Source organism: Juglans microcarpa x Juglans regia, chromosome 6D (genome assembly GCF_004785595.1).
Source record: "Juglans microcarpa x Juglans regia isolate MS1-56 chromosome 6D, Jm3101_v1.0, whole genome shotgun sequence".
Classification (NCBI taxonomy): Eukaryota; Viridiplantae; Streptophyta; class Magnoliopsida; order Fagales; family Juglandaceae; genus Juglans; species Juglans microcarpa x Juglans regia.
This window is the reverse complement of record NC_054604.1, coordinates 20864872-20891255: the sequence shown is the minus strand read 5'-3', so window position 1 is coordinate 20891255 and position 26384 is coordinate 20864872. Positions and strand designations below refer to the sequence as shown.

At 37.0% G+C, this 26384-nt stretch overlaps 2 protein-coding genes across 4 annotated transcripts; both read left to right on the top strand.

Annotated features, from left to right (window-relative positions):
* Positions 1-1275: 1275 nt before the first annotated feature.
* Positions 1276-20467, top strand: LOC121235622 (bifunctional peptidase and (3S)-lysyl hydroxylase JMJD7). 3 transcript variants are annotated; one of them, XR_005934575.1, is made up of 5 exons: positions 1276-2121; positions 4414-4589; positions 19454-19524; positions 19604-20031; positions 20210-20467. XR_005934575.1 is itself a non-coding variant. In XM_041131958.1 (4 exons), the coding sequence occupies exons 1-4, from the start codon at positions 1456-1458 to the stop codon at positions 19816-19818; spliced, it is 1128 nt and encodes a 375-aa protein (XP_040987892.1). In that variant the 5' UTR covers positions 1276-1455; the 3' UTR covers positions 19819-20176. The 3 variants fall into 3 exon arrangements, 2 of the variants coding, with proteins under 2 accessions (XP_040987892.1, XP_040987893.1); XM_041131958.1 differs by lacking the exon at positions 20210-20467 and having other exon boundaries at positions 19604-20176; XM_041131959.1 differs by lacking the exons at positions 19604-20031; positions 20210-20467 and having other exon boundaries at positions 19431-19524.
* A 3618-nt stretch (positions 20468-24085) lies between these two features.
* Positions 24086-26384, top strand: LOC121234769 (probable carotenoid cleavage dioxygenase 4, chloroplastic). Its single transcript, XM_041130860.1, has one exon. The coding sequence runs from the start codon at positions 24333-24335 to the stop codon at positions 26196-26198; it is 1866 nt and encodes a 621-aa protein (XP_040986794.1). The 5' UTR covers positions 24086-24332; the 3' UTR covers positions 26199-26384.

Below are 26384 nucleotides of genomic sequence, written 5' to 3'. Positions count from 1 at the left end.
AGCTCCCAACTCTTTTGAGAATTAATCTCCTTGTAAGTATTATGTTCTTAATGAAGAAGTTTATTTCATATCTCTTTTCTTCAATTGTTATTTCTTCATGCATATGGTCGGTTATACTGCCTGCCTTTTTTGCTATCATGCATATGGTCGGTTATACCGCCTGTCATTTTAATATTATTCTAAATTAATATCATATTATTCTACCTAGGATATAGTATAGTATTAATATCACTATAAGTTATAAGTTATAACTATATTACCTAATAGGCTTATAGGCTTATAGGCTAATATAATGATTTATTAATCATATAATGATATACCTAATACAATGATTTATTAATCATATTACAAATTTACATATACAAAATGTAAAAACTTAAAAGTTTAATAATTGAAAATTATCATAGATTCATAGAATCATAAATTATAAATTTATAATACATTGAATTTGAGTCATTCACATACTCTAAGTTAATAACAAATTAGCAATTAATATTTAACATCATAAATATAATTATCATTATATGTTAAGTTGTTAAGTTTTGGAAAATATGGTCTACATATTGTTGGAAAATATGGTCTTCATGCCATGTACCCATTATATGTTAGGTTGTTAAGTTTTAGATTGTTATTTGTAATTTGTAATAACTTTATTAATTTTTTTATACATATTTTTATATAGATTAGTTTTATTTTATCATTGTATTTTTCAAGGTTAAGCTTTTTTTAGTATTTTTAACTAAAAAATGTACAAAATTTGAAGTGGTTGGAAAATAATTGAAATTAAATAAAAAAAAAATCAGATTTAGATGGACTGAATGGCTCATTTTAGGCATAGTCTAGATCAAATGGACCACCTTGGACCGGACTAGTCCGGTCCTATACATTAGTTGGTCCGATCTAGGGTGAAAAATTTCTAGACCGAATAGGTCCAATCTGGTCTACAAAATCGTTTAAAACCGGACCAGACCAATAGCGCCGTAGTCAAAACAAACGAGGGCTAAAGCCTTGCGGAAAAAAAAAAAAAAAAAAAAAAGTAAAAAATGTGCGGGTCCACATTTTGCAAAATACTTTAGGCTTCGTTTGGAAATACAAATCATTTCAACTTATTATTACAATTTTTTTAAATTTCAACATAAAATATAATAAACAATTTAATTTTTTTAAATCTCAAAATAATAATAATAATAATAATAAATAATATTCTAATAATATTTTATCAACTCAACTCAACTCAACTCAATTCATTTCAACATCCAAACGGACTCTATGATCGAGAAGCCCGAGGCTTTTATGCCTTGAAGTTTCTACGAATCAACTCATGTTTTTTATACCAAACATGGCGCCTTTCGAGTGTTTTGTGTAGATCGAGTGTTGAGCCAACGATTTTAAGATCATCTCCAGAGAGCTGCCGCCATCTCCAAACCCGTTTTGGCTTTGCCGTCCTAGTCCAGTATGAGGGAGATTGAGGCATTGTGGGAGGAAGCTAGGGAGCTGAGTCTGGGGACCTCCGGGGGAGTAGAGAGGCTAGACTCTCCCCCAACCCCTCTCCAATTCCTCAGAGACTTCGTGTCCCCTAACAAGCCCTGTGTTATCTCCAACGCCACTCTTCACTGGCCCGCGCTCTCCGCCTGGTCCCACGATTCCTACCTCACTCGAGCCCTCTCCTCTGCTCATGTCTCCCTCCACCTTACCCCCAATGGCCGAGCCGACGCTGCCGTCCCCATAAATTCCGATGACCCATCTACCCTCTGCTTCGCCTCCGCACACGCCCTGCGCATGCCCTTCCCGGAAGCTCTTAATCTCATCGTCAATCCCCATTCCACCAATTTCGTGGCGTATGCCCAGCAGCAGAACGACTGCTTCCGGTCCGAGTACTCGGCGCTGGCTCAGGACTGCGACGCTCACATCCCTTGGGCCACCGACGCCCTCGGATGCCTCCCCGAAGCTGTTAATCTTTGGGTTGGCAACCATCTCTCCGAGACCTCTTTCCACAAGGACCACTACGAGAATCTCTACGCCGTCGTTTCCGGTGAGAAACATTTCCTGCTGCTTCCTCCCACCGATGTTCATCGTATGTACATCCGCAACTACCCTGCCGCGCGTTATATTTATTCCCAGGTTTTCAGACCTTTTTTTTTCCTTCTTCTTTTTTCTTTTTTAATTATTCATCAAATACAATAGGCGAACCCATGTATACAGAAAGTATGCAAAAGAAATACCTAACTACATTCTAATACTAGAAAAATGAGGACAAAGACTCATAGACAGCCCCTCCATTGAGTACAATAGCTGAAAACCAACTAAACAAGGAACACATAAAAAATTTCCGGAGTTCTTCTATGTTGCGTTTCGTATTATTAAAACACCTCATATTCCTTTCCAACCAAATGCATCACATAATGCACGAAGGAATTATCTTCCATGCAGCTACCACTTGAGAGCAAGTATGAAGTCTAGTCCAACATGCGAGTAAATCTACCACTGATTTTGGCATAACCCAGGTCAGTCCAGATCTTCTAAACACAACATCCCATTTTAGCCACATCACAATGTAAAAATAAATGATTCACTAATTCCGTAGCTTTCTTGCACATGAAACACAACTCCATAACAATCATTCCACACTTTCTCAGATTGTCAATAGTCTGAATATTCCCAATTGCTGTTGTCCATACAAAAAAAGCAACCTTTGACGGAACATGAGCCTTCTAAATACTCTTCCAAGGAAAATAAATGTAATGCTGATCGGACAACATCTTATAATATGATCTAACAGAAAAAATTTTAGACGCTGTATATCTCCAGAACATTTGATCCCTGTCATGTCTTCTAATATCCAATGAATACAACAATCTAAAAAACTCAGTAACCTCCTCAATTTCCCAATCCTGGACATGTCTGAAAAATCTAACATCCTCCATTAGAGTAACTCATCAACTCTGAAATTGATGCCTGCTGATTAACAACCAATCTGAAAACAGCTGTAAAAGCTCTAAACAGTGCATTCTCATTACACCAAACATCAAACCAGAATCGAACTCTTGAACCATCACTAACCACAAATTTGACTTGTTTCACAACATAATCTCATCATTTCCTAATAAACTTTCATAAACTCACACCATAAGACCCCCTACTCTCCTTAGAGCACTGGCATTAGGCTAGCCAAATGCTAGTGAAGTCCAAAATATAGATAAGTTTTGCCAAAATGATCTGCATTGGACTCATAAAAAACATCTAGTTTAAGTTTTGAGCTACAATAATTCTAAAAGCCTTCTCCAAATTTGGATAGGCATTGTTCATCTATCAACCTATATTTTATTCCCAAATAATCAACAATAAAAATTAGGAATTATGTATTTGTTGTGTTGTGAATTTATGAGGAATTATGTTTCTCTTTTGCACTGTAAAATACAATAAACACTAAGGAATAAAAAAAAATTATTATTAAAATATATAATATTATATTATTATTTTGATTTTAGGATGGCTAGTCCTATGTGGACTAGTTTCTTCAATGGCTTTGGCTTTAGCCAAAACCTTACCAAATTTTAGACTTGGCTTTGGCTAGACCAATGCCAATGCTCTTAGAGCACCATCCCACCCCCCCCCCCCCCCCCCCATCCTTCGACAACGCTTCCTCTTCCCTATGATATCTCCACAACCACTTCCCCAACAACGCCTTATTAAAACTACACAAATTATGAACCCTCAATCCTCCATCAACAATCGGACAACATACTTTTTTCCAGCTTACTAAAGGAACCTTATTCTCCTCACCCAAACCACCCTACAAAAAAGCTCTATACAACTTTTCAATACAATTAGCCACTCCCAACTGGTAAAGGAAATAATGAAATGAAGTAAGTTGGGATATTAGAAAGAGTACTCTTTATAAGGTTGATTCTACCCCCTTTAGATAAATACAATATTTTCCATGCTGCCAACCTCTTCTCAATTTTCTCAACCACCCCATTTCAAATATACTTTGCCTTTAACGACGTCCCTAGTAGGAGACCCAAATATTTCATGGGCAAATAAGCAACTCTACACCCCAATAATTCCGCCAAATTGTTAATATTATGCACATCTCCCACTGGCCACTGGGACCAGCTCCGATTTACCCAAGTTCACCTTTAGCCTGGATATGGCTTGAAAACATAACAAGATAGTCCTCAAAGCTTGAATCTGTTCCCCAACAGCATCACAAAAAATAAAAGTATCATCAACAAAAAGCAAATGTGATATGGAAATGAAGCCATTATTATTAGTTCCCACCGAGAAACATGAAATAAAACCTCCTACCACTGCTTTCAAACCTTTAGACTGAGATAAGGGAAAAAGCCCAAAAAATTACGGCAAATCCTATCCTAATTTGTAAATTTGCTTGTATGTGTTTTTGATTTGCAGGACACCGGAAAGTTTACATTAGAGCCTGAGAAGCCAATGAGATGTGTGCCTTGGTGCAGTGTGGATCCGTATCCTTCTTCGAAGGCTAAACATAGTGCGATGTCCAGATTCCCCTTGTATTTCAACGGCCCAAAACCCTTTGAGTGTACGATCAAGGCTGGAGAGATTCTTTACTTGTAAGTTCTACCAGATCTTTTTCTCTGTTTGTTGAACAACGTCGCACACATAATTGAATTGGTATGATGAAATTCTTTTCCAAGGTAAAACTAACCTAGGCCAAGTGCACTGAACTATATAATGAAAAGGAATTTAGTTTGCAACTCAACTAATGGTCATTATACTTGAGCATTAAATCTGGACTAATTATATTAGAACGTTAGCATTATCATTAGAACGTCAGAATTAAAGAGAGTTATTTTATTGGAAATCTCTTGGCGTAAAAAATCAAGAGCATTGTGGTTGAAAGAAGGAGCACAAAGTACAAAATTATTTCACAGAGTGGCCAACTCTCATAGGAGAACTAATACCATTGAGATGCTGAATATAGATGGTGTGGATTGTATGGAGGCTTCTGTGATTCGAGAGCATGTTGCTGGATTTTTTGAACACTTGCTTACTGAATAGGTGGGGTGGTGGCCAAAACTCGGTGGACTAGCCTTTGAGTCATTGACCTACAACATGTTTCTTGGTTGGAGAGACCCTTTGAGGAAACAGAGGTTCATGGTGTGGTAAGGAGAATGCTCAAAGACAAAGCACCTAGTCCAGACAATTTTTCTATGGGATTCTTTCAATCATATTGGAATGTTGTGAAGGAGGATTTAATGAAGGTGTTTCAAGAATTCGTTTCAGTTGGGAAATTTGAGAAAAGCTTTAGGCCTCGTTTGTTTTTAGAGATAAAATGAGATGAGATAAGATGAGTTAAGATTAAAGTTAAAAAGTTGAATAAAATATTGTTAGAATATATTTTTTAATATTATTTTTGTTTTGAGATTTGAAAAAGTTAGAATTGTTCATTTTATTTTGTGTGGGAATTTGAAAAAGTTGTAATGATGAGATCAGAGGTTTTCAAAGTTTTGGGTTTTAGTCTTGAAAGTAAACTAGGCCTTAGACCCCATTTGGATTTGGAAAGTGTTTCATCTCATCTCATCTCATCATTATAATTTTCTCAAATTTCCACATAAAATATAATAAACAATTTAACTTTTTTAAATCCCAATTTAACTTTTTCAAATTTCAAAATAATAATAATATTAAAAAATAATATTCTAACAATATTTTTTCAACTTTTATCTTTCATTTAAAACCATCTCATCTCATCTCTGAATTCAAACTAGCCCTTAATGCCACGTTTGTTGCACTAATTCCCAAGAAGATTGGGGCATCAGAGGTGAATGATTATCTGTCCATTAGTCTTGTGAATAAAGTGTATAAGATCATATCCAAGGTGCTTGCAAATCGCCTAGGGAAATTTTGGAGAGGATCATTACCTAACCCCCAATGCATTTGTAAATGATAGGCAAATTCTGGACTTAGTTCTCATCGGCAATGAATGCCTAGATGGTAGGCTTAAATCTAGCAATTTTGGGATTTTATGCAAGTTGGATATGTTGAACGCCTGTGATCATGCTAATTGGGAGTTCCTACTTTACTTGTTTGGGAGGTGTGGATTTGGGGAGAGATAGTGCTCGTAGATTGGTTGGTGCATTTCAATGGTGGAGTTTTCAGTCTTGGTGAATGACAGTCTAATTGGTTTCTTTAATAGCTCTCGAGGTCTAAGACAAGGGGACCCTTTGTCCCCACTCCTGTTTGTCATTGTTATGAAGGCTCTTAGCAGAATGATCTTAGCCTTGGTTAACAGTGGCTTTGTTGCTGGATTCTCGGTTGGTGACCCTAATATGGGTTCTCTTAACATTTCTCACTTGTTGTTTGCAGATTATACACTGATATTTTGTGAGGCAAAACAAAACTAGATTCGGGCATTGGGGACACTTCTACTATGCTTTGAAGTGGCATCAGGATTGAAAGTGAATTTTGACAAATCAAAATTGGTGCCAGTGGGTAATGTTCACAACATCTGGCAGTTGGCTAATACTCTTGGATGCCAGGTTCTCTCTTCCCATGAATTACATTGGTCTTCCCTTGGGGCAGCCTCAAGGGCTAAATCGATTTTTGATACAATGATTGAGAAGATTGATGCAGATTGGCAGGTTAGAAGAGATTGTATTTGTCGAAAGGTGGTAGGATCACCTAAATCAAAATCACTCTATCTAATTTTCCAACGTATTTCTTATTCTTATTTGTATTCCCAATTCCAACAAGTGTGGGGAATCGTATCGAGAAACTTTATTGTGATTTCCTTTGGAGTGGCTTGGGAGATGAATTCAAATTTCATCTAGTCAAGTGTGATAAGGTATGCTTCCTAATCTCTTCTGATGGGTTGGGTATTAGAAATTTGAGGATTTTCAATCGAGCCTTACTTGGAAAATGGTTGTGGTGAAATAATACAGAATTGGAAGCCGTATGGAAGTTGGTGATTGACTTCAAATGTGGAGGTTGAGGGGGGGGGGGGGGGGTGTTGAGCACTAGGGAGGTACATGGGGTATATGGAGTGGGAATATGGAAGCATATTAGATGAGGGTGGGGGGTTTTTGCTCAGCTCATTAGACTGGTTTTGGGAGATGATTCTAGAATAAAATTCTTGAGCGACTTGTGGTGTAGAGATAACGCCCTGAAGGACTCATGCCCTTCAATTTTCAGGATTGCATGTGAGAAAAATGCATTAGTGGCTAATTGTATGGAGATATCTGGTGACCTAGTTCAATGGAACCTAAATTTCATTAGGGCGGCCCAAGATTGGAAGCTTTGAGGAGTTCTTTAGGGGAGGTTTGGATAGTGAGTTGAGATGAAATTATGAGATTAAAGTTAAAATTTGTAACGCCCCAATGGAAGGCTCAAACCATATGGCCTATACTCTAAATGATTAGTCAATGATACAATTGGAGCCCCATTGAAACCTTATAAAGAGCAAAAACTTATCATTCCCAAGCAATGTGGGATCCCATACACCACCTACCCTTATCCTTATCATATGGGGTAATGCAAAAGTTGAACAAAATATTATTAGAATATTATTTTTGTTTTGGGATTTGAGAAAATTGAGTTTTTTATTGTATTTTGTATGAGTTTGGAAAAGTTGCAGTGATTAGATGAGATGGTTTCTGAATCCAAACAAGGCCTTAGTCTTCTATACTCCATGAAAGCTAGAACTCAAGGAGCTGACATGTTGTGGTGGGTACCTGCAGGTAAATGTACATTCTTGGTTTGTTCTTTCTATATGTCTCACATAACCGCAAAATAATCAATTTCCATGGAGAAGGATTTGGCGAAATAAATAGGATTGTTCACCCGACCCGGCCCGACCCGACCCAAAAAGCGATGTTTCGGTCCGGCCTGACCATTCAAGCTTCCAAAGGTTTTTCGAACCGGAAAATTTCAAAAATTAACCAACTACTCGATAAACAAATTTTTTATTTTTATTTTAATTTTTAGTATTGATATTGATATTGATATTGTTGAGGATTGCCCACATGTTGTTCTTTGTCAATGCATTAAATCAATGTATGTTTATCAGAAAATCATTTGTGTTAAACTTGCTCTTTTAAGGCTCTTGTTTTGGGTTTTGTTTTATGATTTAGAGTGTAAAACCTTTTGAAAATATGAGTCAATTATGGGAACCCGTTTTAAAATGATACTAACATATAAAGCCATTACAAAGGAGCTAGCTGTTGCCTGTTGGAGATTCAATTGAACCTCAAAATTGATCGGTTTAGTAAGTGACAAGCACTTTTATTGACTAAACTGAGAAATGTCAGACATATCATGTGACATTCTTCCGTATCATCTGTATTTATGCTACTTTCATATATGTATATATTTAAGGTGCAAGTACCTGAATTTAAGATTTGAGATGTTTGGGCTATTTTGGTTCATATATTTCCTTGAATCCAAAAAGAGTTTAGCTTGAATTGAACAAGCCCTTTAATCTGGCTTTTTGAAGCAGCCCACCAACTCAAAATCAGAAAAAAAAAAAACACTTCAAAAATAAAAAGAGAGGTGATTATTGGAGCGAGTCATGAAAGACTTTGAAATCCAGATATTGTTTTTCCCATCCACCTGACAGCTTTAGGACATTGACAAGACATTGTTTTAACTTTTATGGCAAAAACCAAAATGGAACATAAATTCATAAACCCCAAAAGTTGTCTGCTTGTTCTCCTGTTTCCATGCACCTATAATGAATTATCCCTCAAATTGGAACATTGGAACATCCCAGATCCATGGTTAACCTTTTCAAGAGCCATACCTAAGATATGTCTCAATCAAGCATTTGAGGAATAATAAGTTTATATGACATACAGAAAATGAGATGGAGCCTAACCAAAACATCAAAACTATATGCAGCATGATGTTGAAGACTTTCTCTTTCAACATTTTAACTTTCAAGATTCCATCTTTTACAACATAAAATGAAATTCGTTCCCAGACAAGCTAATCAGGATGCAAAACAAACTACATATACAAAACTATTCATCCCTGGAAGTTGACAGCAACTATTCATCCTGAGTATCATTTCCAAACTTATGTACCTGGTCCTAGATGGGCATAATCCCAGTTTACAAGACCGAAACAACAAAAATTTGCAGTTTTTTCTCCTTAACATCATCCTACTTCTGTTGCAAACTTCCAAGTGTGATCCAGCAAACCTACCCATTGTGATGGCCATGTCCTCCCTTTGGCTGAAGCTTCATAACACCATTTGGTAAGCTCATCTCATCATAAACCTACATGGGCAAGTCATAATAGCATAAATGCGTCAATGACCGTCAGTTGGGTATGAGTTTGAAAGGAGGCTTCACACAACTTGTTTCCTAGTCTACTGACAAACCTCATTCATTGCAACTCATTGAAGAACTTGGACTGCCCACCTGCAGAGGCAATTCAAGCATACAAATGGTATAAGATTCTCCTCTTATCAAGCATATTTGAGGCAGCCAACATATATGGGAAACGATCAAATTTCAATAATCACCGTGAGTTCAAGTAAGGAAAATTCAAGTAATCTTCAATCGACCTCATTCAAAATATTCATCAAAGTCATCTCTACATGAAAACAAATATGTTAAAAATATAATTAATTGAAAGGACTATATGAAAATATTCTTCAAATATGAATTTTACGAGTTTCTAACTTGTAGCTTTCCGCATCTTCCATTACATCTTGGGAGTTATAATTAATGGAGGGAGCCATCAGCCAATTTTGTGTGTAGATAAGAGCTTCAACTGTTGCAGGGGCCAATGAGCTAAGGAATGAATCTAAGATATGACCTCCAACACTAAATGCTGCCTCGGAAGCAACAGTAAATATGGAAATAGCTAACACATCTCGAGCTATATTGGCGAGGATCGGAAAATTGATTGAATTCATCTTCCACCACATTAAAATATCAAAGTTGGGCATCAATCTTTTAGGGCTCCCCATAAAATATCAATCCAACTCTGATTTAGACTCTATGACACCCTTTGATGCTTGATCCTGCCGATACCTACTATAAATATCCTCATCATCATAGGACGTTGTGTTGCTTTGAGTCTCACCAACACTTGAACCTACATTGGATTTTGAATATTGTTTATACATCCGCTCAATCATCCTCCTTAACCTTATAACAAGTTCGGTCGCTCGTAGTCAAGAAAATTTGTAAACCAAAACTTCAAAACTTCCAACTTGGAGCGCCGATTAAGCATAGCCGCAATAAATGAGATTTTGTTTACTTTCTCAAAATCCCCCCAATGCTTGTCATATTTCAACAGCATCCTCTCAGACATAGTTTTCAACATATCATCATCACCCATAGAAAATTTGATCAAATGGTTATAGATTGAAGCTATTTCTTTGACAGACAAATGTGAAGTTGCATAAGTTGAGCCTAAAATCCACAAGGTGATATCGTAAAAAATCATACAAAAATCTTGACGATTTTCCAATCATCTAAAGTTGGTGGTCTTTTTCCAACCTCATGTAAATGTGGGCCAAACTGATTGTCTTCATCTTGCATCACCTCAAAAGCCGCATAATACTTGAGAGCCGCACTCAACATCAGATATGTTGAGTTCTACCTGATTGGAACATCGAGAGAAAGAAGTGCACCACCCAAGATATTTTGTCTCTCCACATTTGACTTGAAATTATCAAGTCTTACGGGAGAAGACTTCACATATTTCACCGCATTCTGAATCTCCACAATTGATCCATCAATTTCTTTCAAACCATCATGGACAATAAGATTTAAAATATGTACACAACATCTTATGTGTATAAGGTCATTGTCTAATACCAAACAGTCTCTAAGTTTGGTAATCTTCCTCAAATAATCAATGGTTGTGGTATTAGAGGATGCATTGTCTATTTTGATTATAAATATCTTCTTTATGCCCCACCTAAGTATAGATAACTTGATCTCTCTTCCTATTGTTGTCCTGTTATGAATAGGAACTTTCATAAAGCCTATAATTCTTTTATGTAAGACCCAATCATCATCAATAAAATGGGATGTTATGCACATATAGTTAAGATTTTGCACTGATGTCCACATGTCAGTAGTGATGCAAATCTTATAATTGGATGCCATGAATATGTCCTTTAACTTGTCTTCTTTTGACAAGTACATTTTCATACAATCTCGCATAATAATAATGCGAGAGGGGATTGAAAATCTAGGCTCAACTACAGCCATAAAGTCTTTAAATCCCTTTTTTTTTTAACAAATCTAAATGGTAGCTCATCCACAATTATTATCTTAACTACTGCCAAACTTATTTTTTGATCATTGTACTTGGCAAGTCCAACATTAGGACTACTAGTTGTATCATCCACCCCATCCCTCCTAGTTCCGGTCGTTTTTTATTGGGGGTTAACCCTTCCAATCGCAATAGCAATAAAGGCCTTACATGTGTCATTATGGTAATTCAAGGATGAAGTACCTTCGTTTTAGAATGACATAATAAAACCTTTTTTTTTTTTTTTTTTTTTTTTTTTTTTTTTTTTTTTTATGTCAGGCAATCTCTCCAAGGTAGGGCCCTTTGGACCCACCCCTGCAAAGTAAATCCTGGTCTCATGCTCCTCACTCTTAGAAGTTTCTCTACATAGAACTGGTTAAATCACTTGCTTTTTCACCAGGAGGTGTGGTTCCAAAGGATTGTTTGCACCTATCAGGTGTTGAACCTTGGACCTTAAAGGGAGTGATACCCCAAGACCAAGGCCTTCACCACTTGGGCCAACCCTTTGGGGTTAGAATGACATAATAAAACCTTACCACAATAACTGCATGTAGCTTTGTAGTCACTGGGATCCCCATCCTCAATCCTAGAAAAATGAAGCCATGCATCCGATCTACCTCGAGATCTTTTGATAGGAGGGTGAACATGAGAATGACTAGTTATAGGGAGAGAGCTATCTAAATGAATTACATCAAGGATTGATTCGGTCCCTGACGAAGGCATAGCAACACTAGGTTCCATAACTGTAATTTGAGATAAAGAAAGCATCATTAAATTTTTAATCACATGAATGTCGACATGGAATTGAAACAGTTGCAAAATGAGTATATTATGAATTTTTAATGACGTAGGATGTCACTCTAAGATAAGGAGAGAGAAACAATGATTAAAAAATATTTTAGATATTGAAAGAGTGGGGCTGTTTGCCAGTATGAGTAGCAGAAAAAAATAAGTATATAACCATCAAGTCGTATACTTTAGACAAGCAGCAGAACAAACTGATGAAAAAAAAGGCAATGCATGGATGAGTAAATAAAAACTCTGCACTGTCTCCCATTACAGTGGGCTGTGAATTATTCCATATTGGTTGGATGCTAGCTAGTGAAGAGAATCAAACTCAAAGACTCCTGTCTGGTGAAAAATTAATGGGCACTAAACAGTTAAAATTAAACTAAAAAACACTAACGTGTAGTATTCTTTATAGTCTTCCACAGTCCATGCATGGCACAAAGAAAAAAAAAAAACACATTAAAATGAAATTTGTGTGACAAGTCGAGAGAGACTCAATAAATAAATTATTGTGACATGGCACAATATAATTTGCAAGAAGCTTAAAGTAACAATCTGTGGATGACTTTGGTTGCTTGACAGTGACATGAAGGAGAATGTTATGGGATTAGGTGTTCAGCAGGTTAGAAACGGAATAACGTTAACCGGGTAAGGTTGATAGAACATTATGGGATTAAGTGTTCAGCAGGTTAGAGCTAGCGTGGGTTATGCCTGCCACAGTGGTTGATCTTTTGGCTAGTTGGACAAATTTATGAGGTCTTCCACAAATCACAGCCGTGTGAAAAATGGTTCCAATCTGTATCCTGTTGTGCCTATGGAAGGAGTAAAATGACCAGACGTTTGAAGACAATGAGCATTCATTAGAAGAACTTAGGTTATATTTTGTCAGCACTCTATTTTTATGGGTCACAACTGTAGATTTTAGCAGCCTTGATTTGCATGAATTTCTTGTTTCCATTTCTTCTTAAGGTGTTTCCTCTTGTATACCATATTGTGTGCTTGGGTTATGCCTATTCTTATCAATATAATCGTTTACTTATAAAAAAGAAAAGAAAAAAACATTATCATTAGAGAGTTCCAATTTTTGAATGAACTAGAATATCTTACATGCTTCAAAATATTTTACCTGAACTGATTTTGAATCGAAAAATGATAAAACCCAAAGCTTACAAAAATGTGTGGATGTGGAGAATAGCAGTTACTGTGTAATATATTGTAGTTATTGCATGTCCAAGAATGTGTTATATCATTTTATAGACCAGCATATATTATGTTAACTATTTGCATCTGTCCGACCACGTAGATACGTGACAACTAAGAGAAATGATAGTTGCAGTCGTGAGAGTGCAAGCACCGTGCAATCACTTTGAAAAAAGTGAATAAATACGGGACCCACATGAAAAGAAAATTAATTTTTTAATAGTGGACCCTACTCTTTTTCAAAGTGACTGCACGGCGCTTGCACACTCCACGACTGTGTAGCATTACTCGACAACTAAATAGGAGTATAGCAGTCATGTAGTGTTGTATGTGCAGTTATGTGGGGTTGTAGTATTAGTTACCTGGGTGTCTAGAAAACTAGTGTTTGGTCTTGTGATTTGTAACCTGTTTGTATTGTGGTTTCTCCTCCACACCCCAAAAGGAGCATTATCTCTTTTCCATATTTTAATTTAATCCATATTGATTTCTAATAACGGGATCTACCAACCTAGTATCAGAGCAGTATGCCAATACCAAGGAACATATTGAGAAGTTGAAACATGATGTACATAACGTGCGTGAAGGTCTGCAGCATCTTGAGGCTCGAACATTTGACTGAATGCAACAATTGGACAATGCCACGAAGGAAATCAAAGCTTTGCTGATTTAAATGCCAGTGTGACAAATGAAGACTAACAATCGAAGAACCAGATTCTTTCTCCAAAAGCTGCAAGGAGAACAAGGATTTGAGCTACACACAATTTGATGCAAGGGGAGGAAAGTTAGAATTTCCAAAGTTTGCAGGTGATGATCCAACCGAATGGATAAACTTATTGGGTCAGTATTTTGAGTGCCAAGAGACTCCCCATAATCAGAAGGTGCAGAAAGCTGTGTATATAGAGGGAGAGGCCAACCAGTGGCTCCAATGGTTACAAAAAGCCAATCAAGGGAAGGAACAATCAACCACTTGGGAGGTCTTTGAGCAAGAGCTTTGGCATGATTTGGACCAACTAATTATCAAAATCTTGATGAAGCTCTCTCCAACATCAAGTAGATGCGGGACATTATGTGATTATCAGTGGGAGTTTAAAAGACTGGCCAATTGTGTAGAAATGTGGCCACAAAATGCATTGATATGAGCTTTTTGGGGGATCTTAGAGAATACATATCAGAAGCCTGGATGTTTCGTCCAACACCTCTTAGAGAAACAATTGTTGGCTAGAATGCGTGATGAATGACTTTCTCGGAAGAAAAAGATTGACAAATCCGAGATAAGTAAGGCAATTGTTCCTGTTGAGACACAAACTACGCTAATCCAACAATCAAAACCGATGGTGACACAAGACAAAAAGTATTCATGGATGAAATGCAACAAAGGTGTGAAAGGGTTTGTGCTTTAGGTTTAATGAGAGATTACTCCATGGCATTGCTGCAACACAGCACATACCTTCCTCATTTTAGGACCACCGCGAGGGTAGTTGAGGAAATATTTGAAAATTCGGAATTCAAGGTAAAGGTTACAGGTGAACCTTGGGGACAAGTTTCCGGTGGAGAGGAAGGCAGTTGATAGACCCCAAAGCTTGCAGAAATGTGTGGTAGTGGAGAATAGCAGTTATTGTGTAATGCAGAGCAGGGATTTGCATGTCCAAGAAAGTGTACCGCAATTATTTTATAGACCAGCAGTTATTATGTTAACTATTAGCATCTGTGTGACTATGTAGATATGTGGCAACTAAATCGGAGTATAGCAGTTATATTGTGTTGTATGTGGTACTTTCGTGGGGTTGTAGCATTAGTAATCTGGGTGTTCAGAAAACTGGTTTCTGGTCTTGTGATTTGTAACTTCTTTGTATCGTGGTTTCCTCCACACCCCAAGTGGAGCATTATCTCATTTTCATATTTTAATTCAATCAAGATTGACTTCCAATACTGGGACCTATTTCAGAAAAATCCTCAACTGTTCTGAAGTTCTGACTGCAAGAAAAAAAGTTCAACTGAGTGAGTCTCAAAATCAATGGAAGTTAGAGATTCATGAAAGGACCTGATGCTGCGAAGGTCAATTCTTTTAGAGGACTTCAAGGAAATCGTTTCTAATTCAGCAATGTGAATTGACCTTTTTAGGTTAGAACTGGATCAGTATCATATAAGTTTTATAAAACTGGTATCTACTAACCATAATTTCCTGTTAAATATGTTTTGTACGTTTTTATAAATTTGGAGATTCATTCATTTATTTACTTTTTGTTTGTTTTTGGGTGGGAGTGGTAAAATGTGATGAAGATGTTTGAGCAAACTAATTGTTAAGTACTTCTCGTGTATGAGATTATAGAGGATCTTTCATGGTTTCAGAGGTGATACTTCTCTTATTTAGGAGAAGATTGTTGGAAATCATCCTGTTGAATTTCCCATGATAAACATCGATGGAATTGTTATTTCTCATAGAATGAGGGATTGGAAAAACAGTGCTCCTTTTTACCTCATCTTGACTACAATGCAAAGCCCTCCTGACTTGAGGGAGAATATCAATCCTGAATTTAGCAACTTCCAGTGGGTGATTTCATGTTTCTAAGACGGTTGGAAAATTTGGAAGTTCTTCTGATAAATTTTGCAAGTATATATGTTGTTCCAAACAAAATGAAAGAAAGGTATATGCTGTTAGTGTCAACTGCTAGTGCATGCATTAGCTTGTGAACAAGAAGGCTTTTAAGTTGGAAGGGTTATCTTTAAGTTGGAAGGGTTATCTTTCTCTTCATTATTTTTTTGGGTTAGGTCCATACTGCTGGATTTTTGTTATAATCTTTTTGTTGTACTTTATTATATAATTCTTTGATCCCAGTTTTGATTTCCGTTTAACTTTTGTGCATCTTATTCTTCCCCTCTGTTTTCAATTATATGCACTGTATTGGTTGTAATGGATTATTTTGTTAGGCTTCCCACCCCCTCCTTTTTTATCCTACTTTTTTGAAAGCTTATTCATAAAAATAAAAATAAAAATTCTTCCCCTCTTCGGAAAAGGTCTTCAACTTTCCATTTGTTTTGGTACTTATAAAACAATTTCCACTTGTTTCACTAAGATTTAATGAGTATTTCTTCTTCATAAATCTCCCTCATGGCTTGACACCTTCTCCTGGCTCTATTTACCCTGCCAGCATTGGCCACTTGATTGTATCTAATTCACATATGAACTATCTCCCAAAATGCCACCTTGTCTTTGAAGAGCCTGGAAGAAGCTGATGGTAAATTTCTGCTTCTTACTTCACACTAATCTGATTAAAGAAAACAGTGGTTTTCTTTCCATTCTAAGAGCTCCTCTCTCTCACTCTCTCTCTCTGAGATACTGATCAGTTATCCACAGAAAAAATGCATAGAACCATTAGAATAGAGAGAATGAAAGGAAATACAAATCAGCTTACATAGGAAGTCTTTGAAGTTATACATAACCAAATCTCAGATGTCAAAGCAGAAAGAAAACGAACTAGTAGACAATACTTCTAACTTCAAATCTGTCAAGTAACAACTGCTCTCCCTGTTTTCTGGCATTCAAGCATTTCAATGTTTTGCCTTTTTTCTGTGGGGAGGGAGGAGGTCATCTTTCCATTCTTTTAGTATGCTCTATACTGTCAACTATGTAGGCTGAGTGCATTAGTTTGACCATAACTGACGAATGGTATTCATGATAGAGATGCCAAACTCGTTTCTGTGGAAGAAAAGTACATTTTACTTGGGACAAACTTTGTATAAATGAAGTGGTCGTAAGTAGCTAATCTCATGATTTGTTTGTTTGTTTGTTTTTCTTCTTCCTCTCTTCTTCTTCCTCTTCTCTCTTTTTTTTTTTTTTTTTTTTTTTTTTTTTTCCAGTTTCATGATGAGGTTTTGACTTAAAGCAAACTCAGATTGAATTTACCCTATCTGAGTCAAACGGTATAAGGACTGAAGGAAGGCTCCAGCCACAACGGGGTCTACTCTTAAAGAACTAGTCAATGTGACAATTGGAGCTCGCTGAAATCGTTATATAGGGCAATAACTTTTATTTTCTAAGTAATGTGGAAATGTAAATGTCTTGTGCAATTACCTATAAAAACATGTGGAATCACATTCACTACTTTTTTTTTTTTCTTTTTTTATATCTTTTTTTTATATCAGTAAACAAAATTTTATTGATCAAAAGGAGGCAAAAAGCCCAATTATATGGGACATATACAAGAGCATCGCTTGTGCATGCTAGTTTAGTGATACAAGGAGGAATTCATGAAAAGACATGCCATGGAAATCAATTACAATCGACCAATGAAGCAAGGTATTGAAAAACAAATTTCTAAGCTCTTCCATCAATCGTTCTTGATCTTCAAAGCTTCTTGCATTCCTCTCCCTCCAAATGCACCACCATAGATATATAGGTATCATTTTCCATATGGATGCAATTTGAGGGTTGCCCCGAATACCTCTCCACGAAGCTAGAAAGTCACATACCCCTTCCGGCATTACCCAAGCTAAACCCAATTGAGCAAAGACTTCGTTCCACAAGATCCTGGCAATGTCACAATGTAGTAAGAGATGATTAGTGGACTCGCCCCACTTCTTGCACATATAACACCAGTCCATATCTATGATTTCGCGTTTCCTCAGATTGTCTATAGTAAGAATCTTCCCCAAAGAGGCTGTCCAAACAAAAAAGGCTGCCTTCAGAGGCGCCTTTGTCCTCCATATGCTCTTCCATGGGAAGGACCGGGCTGAGATGTGCATGGTCAAAGAATGGTAGAAAGAATGGACTGTGAAAACTCCCTTCTTGGAATGGCGCCAATAAATCTTGTCTTCGCCTTCCCCTAACACACGAGTGGAGTACACCTGGTGGAAGAACACCGAAAATTCATCCATTTCCCAATCTTGTGCATCTCCAAGGAAAGTAATGTTCCATCCTGAGTCACTCCATTTCCAACTTTGAAACAAGTATGTGCTGTGTATGTGTTCCAACCTCTTCTAATATGTTTCCATAGCCCAACTCCATGAGGCCCACTCACCTCATTGGAACACCAACCTCCCAGGATTCTCTATGCCTCAAAGCAATGACGGTTCGCCACAAGGCCTCCCGTTCATTGTGAAATCTCCATAACCACTTGCCTAGCGAAGCGTTATTGAAAGATTTCAAATTCTGAATACCCAAGCCACCTTCTTTGATAGGAGAACAAATTGTGGCCCATTTCACCAAGTGGAATTTAAACTCATCTTTTATCCCTCCCCAAAGGATATCACGTTGAATTTTCTCCATTCGATGAGCCACTTTGGCAGGGAGCGGAAATAATGAGAGAAAGTACGTTGGTAAGTTGGATAGAGTACTCTTGATGAGAGTCACCCGACCCCCTTTGGATAGGTACATCCGCTTCCAACCGGCTAATTTCCTTTCATAGTAAACCTGAGGTATTACAATCTCCCCTTTAAATATCTGACATTCTTGCAAGCCATTCCATCGTAGGTGGCATGGCTTAAGTCCCACGCTTTGGTTGAGATTGTCTCCGATACCATTTCTAATGACCCAAGGAAGGCCCAAGTCACATTTGGGCTTATGCTCCAAAAGGACTAGCCTATGTTACAGATCTTGAGTGTGGATCTTGTTTGTAGAGGATCTGTTTGGAATGGCTTACTGCTTGCTGGTAGATAAGAATTGTCCCATAAAAGAGGGAAATTAACAGCTTTAGTTTGATAGAGCATGCTCCCAGCTTTAGTCTCTGCCTAGGGAAGTTGAGGTATTTTAAAATTTCTTCCTGTTTGTTTTCCCATTTGTTTTTTAATGTTGTTTTCAAGGGACTTATTTCAGTAATTGACTGTCTAGGTAAAGAGTAGATGAGTTGTGTCAATGGTGATGCCTGTAGCCTAGCTGAATTTGTTGACGTGGCAGGAAACAAAACAGATATTCACTTGAAGCATAATTTTGCGCAATGATGATATCCGTAGTATACCTGAATTTGTTTATGCGGCATGAAACGAAATGTGTTTTTGCTTGGGATCTTAAGGGGAAGTATAGTTTTGTGGTTGGTTTGTGTTTGAACTTAGTGAACAGAGCAATCCTCCGAGGTGGCATATGAGAAGAAATCAGAAGTGTGTTTTTATCTGATCATAACTTGAGTTTTAATATTTAATCCTATCATTTGATGTGGCACTTTCTTCTAAACATGATTCTGAGTTTTAATTTTAAGGCTGGATTGTGGAGTTGACACAGGCCAAGTATGTGGTTTCATCATGTTAGACAGAGTCCAGATGCTGCAGGGCGGACTATTGCAATAAACTACTGTAATGTTCAAGTCCTTTTCTCGCCGTTTTGGATTCAGCTCTTATATGATTGTTAGGTGCTAAGATAAAACATTTGCAGGGTATGATATGCAGTTTGATATCAAGTACGCCTATTTCAACTTCTTGCAATCAGTTCCTTACCAATCTACCCATAATCCAATATTGCCTGGAACAATGTCTGATGACTTGGATTTGGATTCAGACTGTGATTCATTTGCATATGGCTTTAAGGATAAATTAGGTGTTGATGAATCTGTGACAAATTTACTCAATGCCAGTGCTAAAGAAGAATGAGGTCTGATTTGTTAGTTTGGGTGCTAGAATGTTGACGTGTGATCCTCCCGGAATGGAGAGAGAGATCCTAGAAAGAAGAGATTGCGGAGTTTTTGAAGCAAGAGAAAGCATGCTAATCTGAGTAAGATGTTCTTTTGACCAGAGCTTGCATACTGGACTAGTCATTAACATGCATCAAGATGATGGCTCACTCACCATGGATTTCCTCTCCTGGTAAAATTTTGGGATTTGCCTTTTCTTTTTACCTTGGTTACTACTTATTACGATGAGAAGTAACTTCCCTAATTGTTATGGGATTGTTGAATTGAATTCCAAAGATATAGGTTATAATACATACTGCTAATATTAGTTCCCTTTATTTATGCGTGTTATGAGTTCATTTTTTTCACAGGATTTTCATGTTTTACCATCCTTATGATGCATAGCCGCATCAAACAAGCATGGAGTTTGTTGCCCTGTTTAGCTTTCCTAGAAACAGGTGGAGCTTGCGTGCGTGTTCTGTTCTTATGAAATCATATTGGGTGTTAATTGGAAGAAATTCAATAGGTAAAAGAACGGCTTCAGAGCATAATATATGTAAATATTTTTTCGTCTCTATAAAGTTGTTCGTTTTCCAGAAAAAACAAATCATAACATGTTAGATGGTTTGATGATAAATGAAGGGAAAAATACATTTTTCACTTCCCTTCTAAATAATAAGCATTTTAGGGAAAAGAAAGTGCTGGAGACTTGCTCCACGAAGCCGAAGTCCGGCTTGTCAAAAGTCCAGGTGGAAATTGCTATTGACAAAAGCTCTTTAACCAGTTGATATATACATTCTAAATCATCAAAACTGCCATACTATTGCATTATCAAAAAACGAAAAACAGTGTAGGGTAGGGTAGGGCTCAAGCCATCAGCTTCCAGACGATGATGATTTGTAGAACAGTGGACGTGTTGTAATGGACTCCAATCATTTTGAGGAATTGCATTATCTCTTTCCAAGTCCATTGTCATTGAGAGTCATATATAGATCCCATTATCAGGTCCGCCACCTTCATATGGATGTGTTTTGGTGCAGAAAAATTAAGGCTATCATCCAGCAATGAGAGATGATTTTTTTGGTGCTTCAGAGTTCATGCCCTATTTTGGAGGAGATTGGTCCAAATCAACCACAGAATCCTGTCCTCTTCACACATGACTAATGGTTTGGTTGGTTTAAGAAATTAATTGGCTGTTGGAGGTTTGGTTCATCAGTTTTTTTACCTGAGTGGTGGCGTGTCCAAGCAATCTCTTTTATCAAACAGATCTAGCAGAAACCCAAAAAAAAAAATGACAATTAAGGATTCCAGTTAATGTCCAGTTCTTGCTGAGAACATAGACATATCGAACTTGGGACATGAAGAATGTCTTTATTTTTCTGAAATTCCATGAACCAAATAGGAAAATGAAAAATCATTAAAGTTCGTTATGTTTTTTTTATTGAAAAAACTGATAGAAAGGCTTTGGGTGGGAATTTATTACAGGCCAAAATCAATTTGAGCCAAGTTTTTAAGACCAAATTGACACTAACAGACAACAACCCTTGGAGAAGAATACTAAATTTTATTAAATAATAATAATAATAATGTGGTTCACTTACTGTTTGAAAGCTAAATGGTGGATATTTTTAGGGGTAGTGAGATGGTCCCCTTTTGCATTTATGGTCCATAAAAAAATATCATCCATCCTCAACTATTTTTCTTTAAATTTATGATCGATATGTATAAAAATAAATACTAGATTTCCATAAAAATCTTATTAGAATAAGTTAATAAAATGATTTGATTTGATTTTATCCGTTAATGTATTTTATAATTTAATATTATCACATATTCATTTATAAATTTATTTATATAAAAAAATTGTTATTAATCAAATATCTTTCTATTTGTAAAAGCAACTCCTCTGCACCTCTCATAATCTTTTATCAAATCGAATCTTTTTTATTTCCCACTCAATTGCAGTAGGGGAGGAAACACTCTAGTCATAAAATAGTTACGTAAAAATAATATCACAAACTGACATATTTTGATATGATTTATCTTATTATAAAATTATTTTTATTATAAAATAGATATAACAGATCACATAAAACTACTTAAATACTTCTATAGAGTCCAGCTTTATGGCTATAGCATTTTCAAAAATAATAGTGGTGGTCACGATGGCATGGGCCCCTCCCAGCTAGCTTTCCGAAAGCAGAATGAATGATTTTTTGAGGGGTAGTGAGGTGGTCCGCAATTGCATTTTTGGCCTTCCAAAAATATCATCCATCTTCAACTATGAGTAGTGGCTGAATTCATTGATTTGGAATAATGATTTTCATCCGAAATTGATCTAATGGTACAAATCATAGTTAAAAAAGTGCTTTCTCACTCAGCATCGTAATAATAATAATGACGCAACTTTTTATCAATCTGACATTATTTATTGTGAGTGATTAATTTGTTGCTGAGGAAAGTAATACAGCAACAACTCTAATTCCTAAGTTTACATTTCATTTGGATAACAAGAAAAATGAGTGGCATAGGATAGAAGAAATTGGTGGACCACTCCTTTCGCCGTTGAGAAAAAGATAAAGTATGGATGGTAATTGGTGTTTATCGTCGTGTTTGCATCGTGTCGTGTCAAATTATGAATATTAAACTATATATGTCAACTCGAATCGGCTAGCCTTCTTAATTAAATGGATTATATCTTAAAATTTGAACCTGACCCGTTTAATTAATAGGTGACATGACACGACCCACTTAACTCGTTTAAAACATTGACATTGGTTTAACCAAATGTCAGTGGAGCCCTTAAATAGCTAATATGACTTAAATTCGGACTTATACATTGAATTAGGCAACATAAATCCAACCAGCCTTTGAGCTACATAAATAAATTTGTGATCAATAAATATGACTTTCAAGGTAGTAAGGCCATTTCATTTTTTATCATTATATTTTATCCAACCCAACCCTACATACAATGAATGATAATTAACATAAGAGGTAAAAACAATAATCTAATTACAATGACTAAATAACGGTTATGTTACTAAATATAAGATTATCGAAAAAGTGCACGTTATAAATTATGAAACTTAAGACAATTTATTTTATTTGATTAGAAATTAACGTACGACTGATAGATTGCAAATATGACAAAAAATAGATTAAAAAGTAATAAAGTCTGAAATTAATAATATTTGATTATTATATAGACTTTAGATGATAATTCAATGTGAGATTAGGTTTTGAATGTGATAGTTAAAAGGTAAAATGTCTGATATTAGGCAAACTTTGGCTACTTAATGGGATGGGCACGCTGATGCTAATGCTCTTAGTGATTAAATTTTATTGGGTTAATCTGGACACGATTAATTAACCAATTTAACCTGCTTTAACCTGTTTCATATAAATAAATTGAGCTGACTCGTATATTTATTTTTTAACTCAATTAATATAATTTCATATATAATACAAGGATAATTATATAAATAATTTACAATAACAACTGGATTCATGATAAATTATTTTATATCAATATCCAAACCAATAATATATATAAGAAAACTAGTATTTTCCTAAAATATAATTACATATTAACAAAAGGTTTAATGGTTTGAGATATAGCGTACTCAAATACTAATATTAATATTATTTATTTTCAAAAAAAAAATACATATAAGACTAAACATTTAAAAAATTAAAAAAATAAATTATTCATATTATACAAGTTGATTACGGGTTTCGCAGGCTACAATTGACTCGTTTATTAATTATATCTTATTACATCAATTTATTTTGAACCAAAACTTATTTATTAATTCATATTTATTTCATGCTGTATTTGTATCGTGTTCAACGAATCATGTCATATATAACCGGCCCAAATAACAAGACTAGTTTTCTTTTTATTTTTATTTCTTTTCCATTTTTTTCTTCCCATTTCACCGTACACTTTGGAAACACCTTTGAAAATATGCATTTTTTCTTTCTTGTTATTTATTTGTCAAAAAGAGAAGACCCCTTTATGCCAAATATGAAATTGGATATATTATATATATATTTTTAAAAAAATAATGTTATTCTTTATTTTAAATTGTATTATTTTTAACTATACTTGTATTTGTAAAATATAAAAATCATTTAAAATACGTCACACCATGAAACATGACAAACCAGATATGGAGAGTTATCCAAGATAATAATAGGCCGCAGATCGAGGCAAGCATGAGAGGAAGATACCCCGCTAAATTTCTGATGTCTGGGCATTAGATGACAATAACTGGCTGGCCTAGAATCACTCCTTAGACCCTGAAATCATCCAACAGTGTTGGCATTAAACTGCTTGTCTCTAGAGCCTTTGGCTTCACTTCCCTGCAGAAATCATCCAATAGCGTCGGCATCAACCTTACCCCAGCATTTCTTGTGAGTATAGTATAAGTACTTGTTGTTATTCATGTTGCTCTGATCTTCTTCTTGTAAAACAACAACAACAATAACATGGATTCCTTCTCTTCCTCTTTCCTCTCTACTTTAGCCATTCCAAAACTGCTTTCCCCAACCAAAACGATAAGAACGCTACCCCCAGCATCAGCTTCTGGTCCTCTCCTCAATGTGTCTTCTGTTAGGATTGAAGAAAAGCCAACCCAACAACCCCCAACAGAAAGAACTTCTGCAACTTCCACCACCACCACAACATTACCCCGATCTCCGAATGCCAACGGTCGACCATTATCGAAGAAATCTTCCACTTCATCGATTGCTACACCATTGGCCAAGAAATCTCAGGCAAAACCAGAGGCAAAGAAACAAGCAGAGATGTCAGTTCCGGCAGTGATCTTCAATGTGTTCGACGACATCGTCAACAACTTCATAGACCCTCCCCTCCGACCTTCGGTGGACCCAAGAAATGTTCTTTATAACAACTTTGCTCCGATCGAGGAGCTTCCCCCTACAGAGTGTGAGGTGATACAAGGATCCCTGCCATTGGCTCTTGATGGTGCTTACATTCGCAATGGCCCCAATCCACAGTTCCTCCCTCGTGGGCCTTACCACCTCTTTGACGGCGATGGCATGCTCCACTCCATTCGGATCTCCCAAGGCAAAGCCACCCTCTGTAGCCGCTACGTCAAGACCTATAAGTACACCACAGAGCGTGATGCTGGCTATCCCCTGCTTCCCAATGTCTTCTCGGGCTTTAATGGCCTTGCTGCCTCGGCAGCGCGGGGTGCTCTCTCTGCTGCCCGAATATTCGCCGGTCAATTCAACCCTACTAACGGCATAGGTCTCGCAAACACCAGCTTGGCTTTCTTTGGCAATCGTCTCTATGCACTCGGTGAGTCCGATCTCCCTTACTCGGTTCGATTGACCTCCAACGGAGACATCGAGACTCTAGGTCGCTATGATTTTGATGGTCAGCTTTCTATGAGCATGACTGCTCACCCCAAAGTAGACCCTGAAACTGGTGAGGCGTTTGCCTTTCGATATGGTCCGATTCCTCCGTTTCTGACCTTCTTCCGGTTTGATGCGAAAGGTACAAAACAGCCAGACGTGCCCATATTTTCCATGGTCCGTCCCTCTTTCCTCCATGACTTCGCAATTACCAAAAAGTACGCCATATTTGCAGACATACAGCTAGGAATGAACCCCTTGGAAATGATAGCTGGAGGGTCTCCGGTGGGAACGGACCCAGCCAAAGTGCCCAGACTCGGAGTTATCCCTCGATACGCAAAGGACGAGTCGGAGATGAGATGGTTCGACGTGCCGGGCTTCAACATCATACACGCCATCAATGCATGGGACGAAGAGGATGGCAACGCAATAGTGATGGTGGCACCAAACATATTGTCAGTGGAGCATACGTTGGAGAGAATGGACCTCGTCCACGCTTTGGTGGAAAAAGTGAGGATCGACCTCAGGACGGGAATTGTTACAAGGCATCCAATTTCAGCAAGAAATCTAGACTTTGCAGTGATAAATCAGGCATACGTGGGGAGGAAGAACAAGTACGTGTACGCAGCTGTGGGTGATCCAATGCCCAAGATATCAGGAGTGGTGAAGCTGGACGTCTCCAAGGGTGAGCGTGAGGATTGCACAGTGGCAAGCAGAATGTTTGGGGCAGGATGCTACGGTGGAGAGCCTTTCTTCGTGGCCAAGGCGCCGGAGAGTAATCAAGAGTCAGAGGCCGAGGACGATGGGTACGTAGTATGTTATGTCCATGACGAGAACGTAGGGGAGTCGAGGTTCTTGGTGATGGATGCCAAGTCTCCGAATCTTGATGTTGTGGCCGCCGTGAAGCTGCCGCGTAGGGTGCCCTACGGCTTTCACGGATTATTTGTGAGAGAAAGCGACCTCAAAGCCCTATAATTTCCTACAATTAATCAGTAACACAGAAGGGTTTTGCTGCACAAGTGTCTGTGTTTGGACGATGGAGGTCATGTCACTTCACACTGCATTAATTAGAAACAACAAATATATTTACGATCGATTAATATTATGTACTGCTCATCATGTACAGATCATTATACTAAAGTTATTGCATCTATAAAGTTA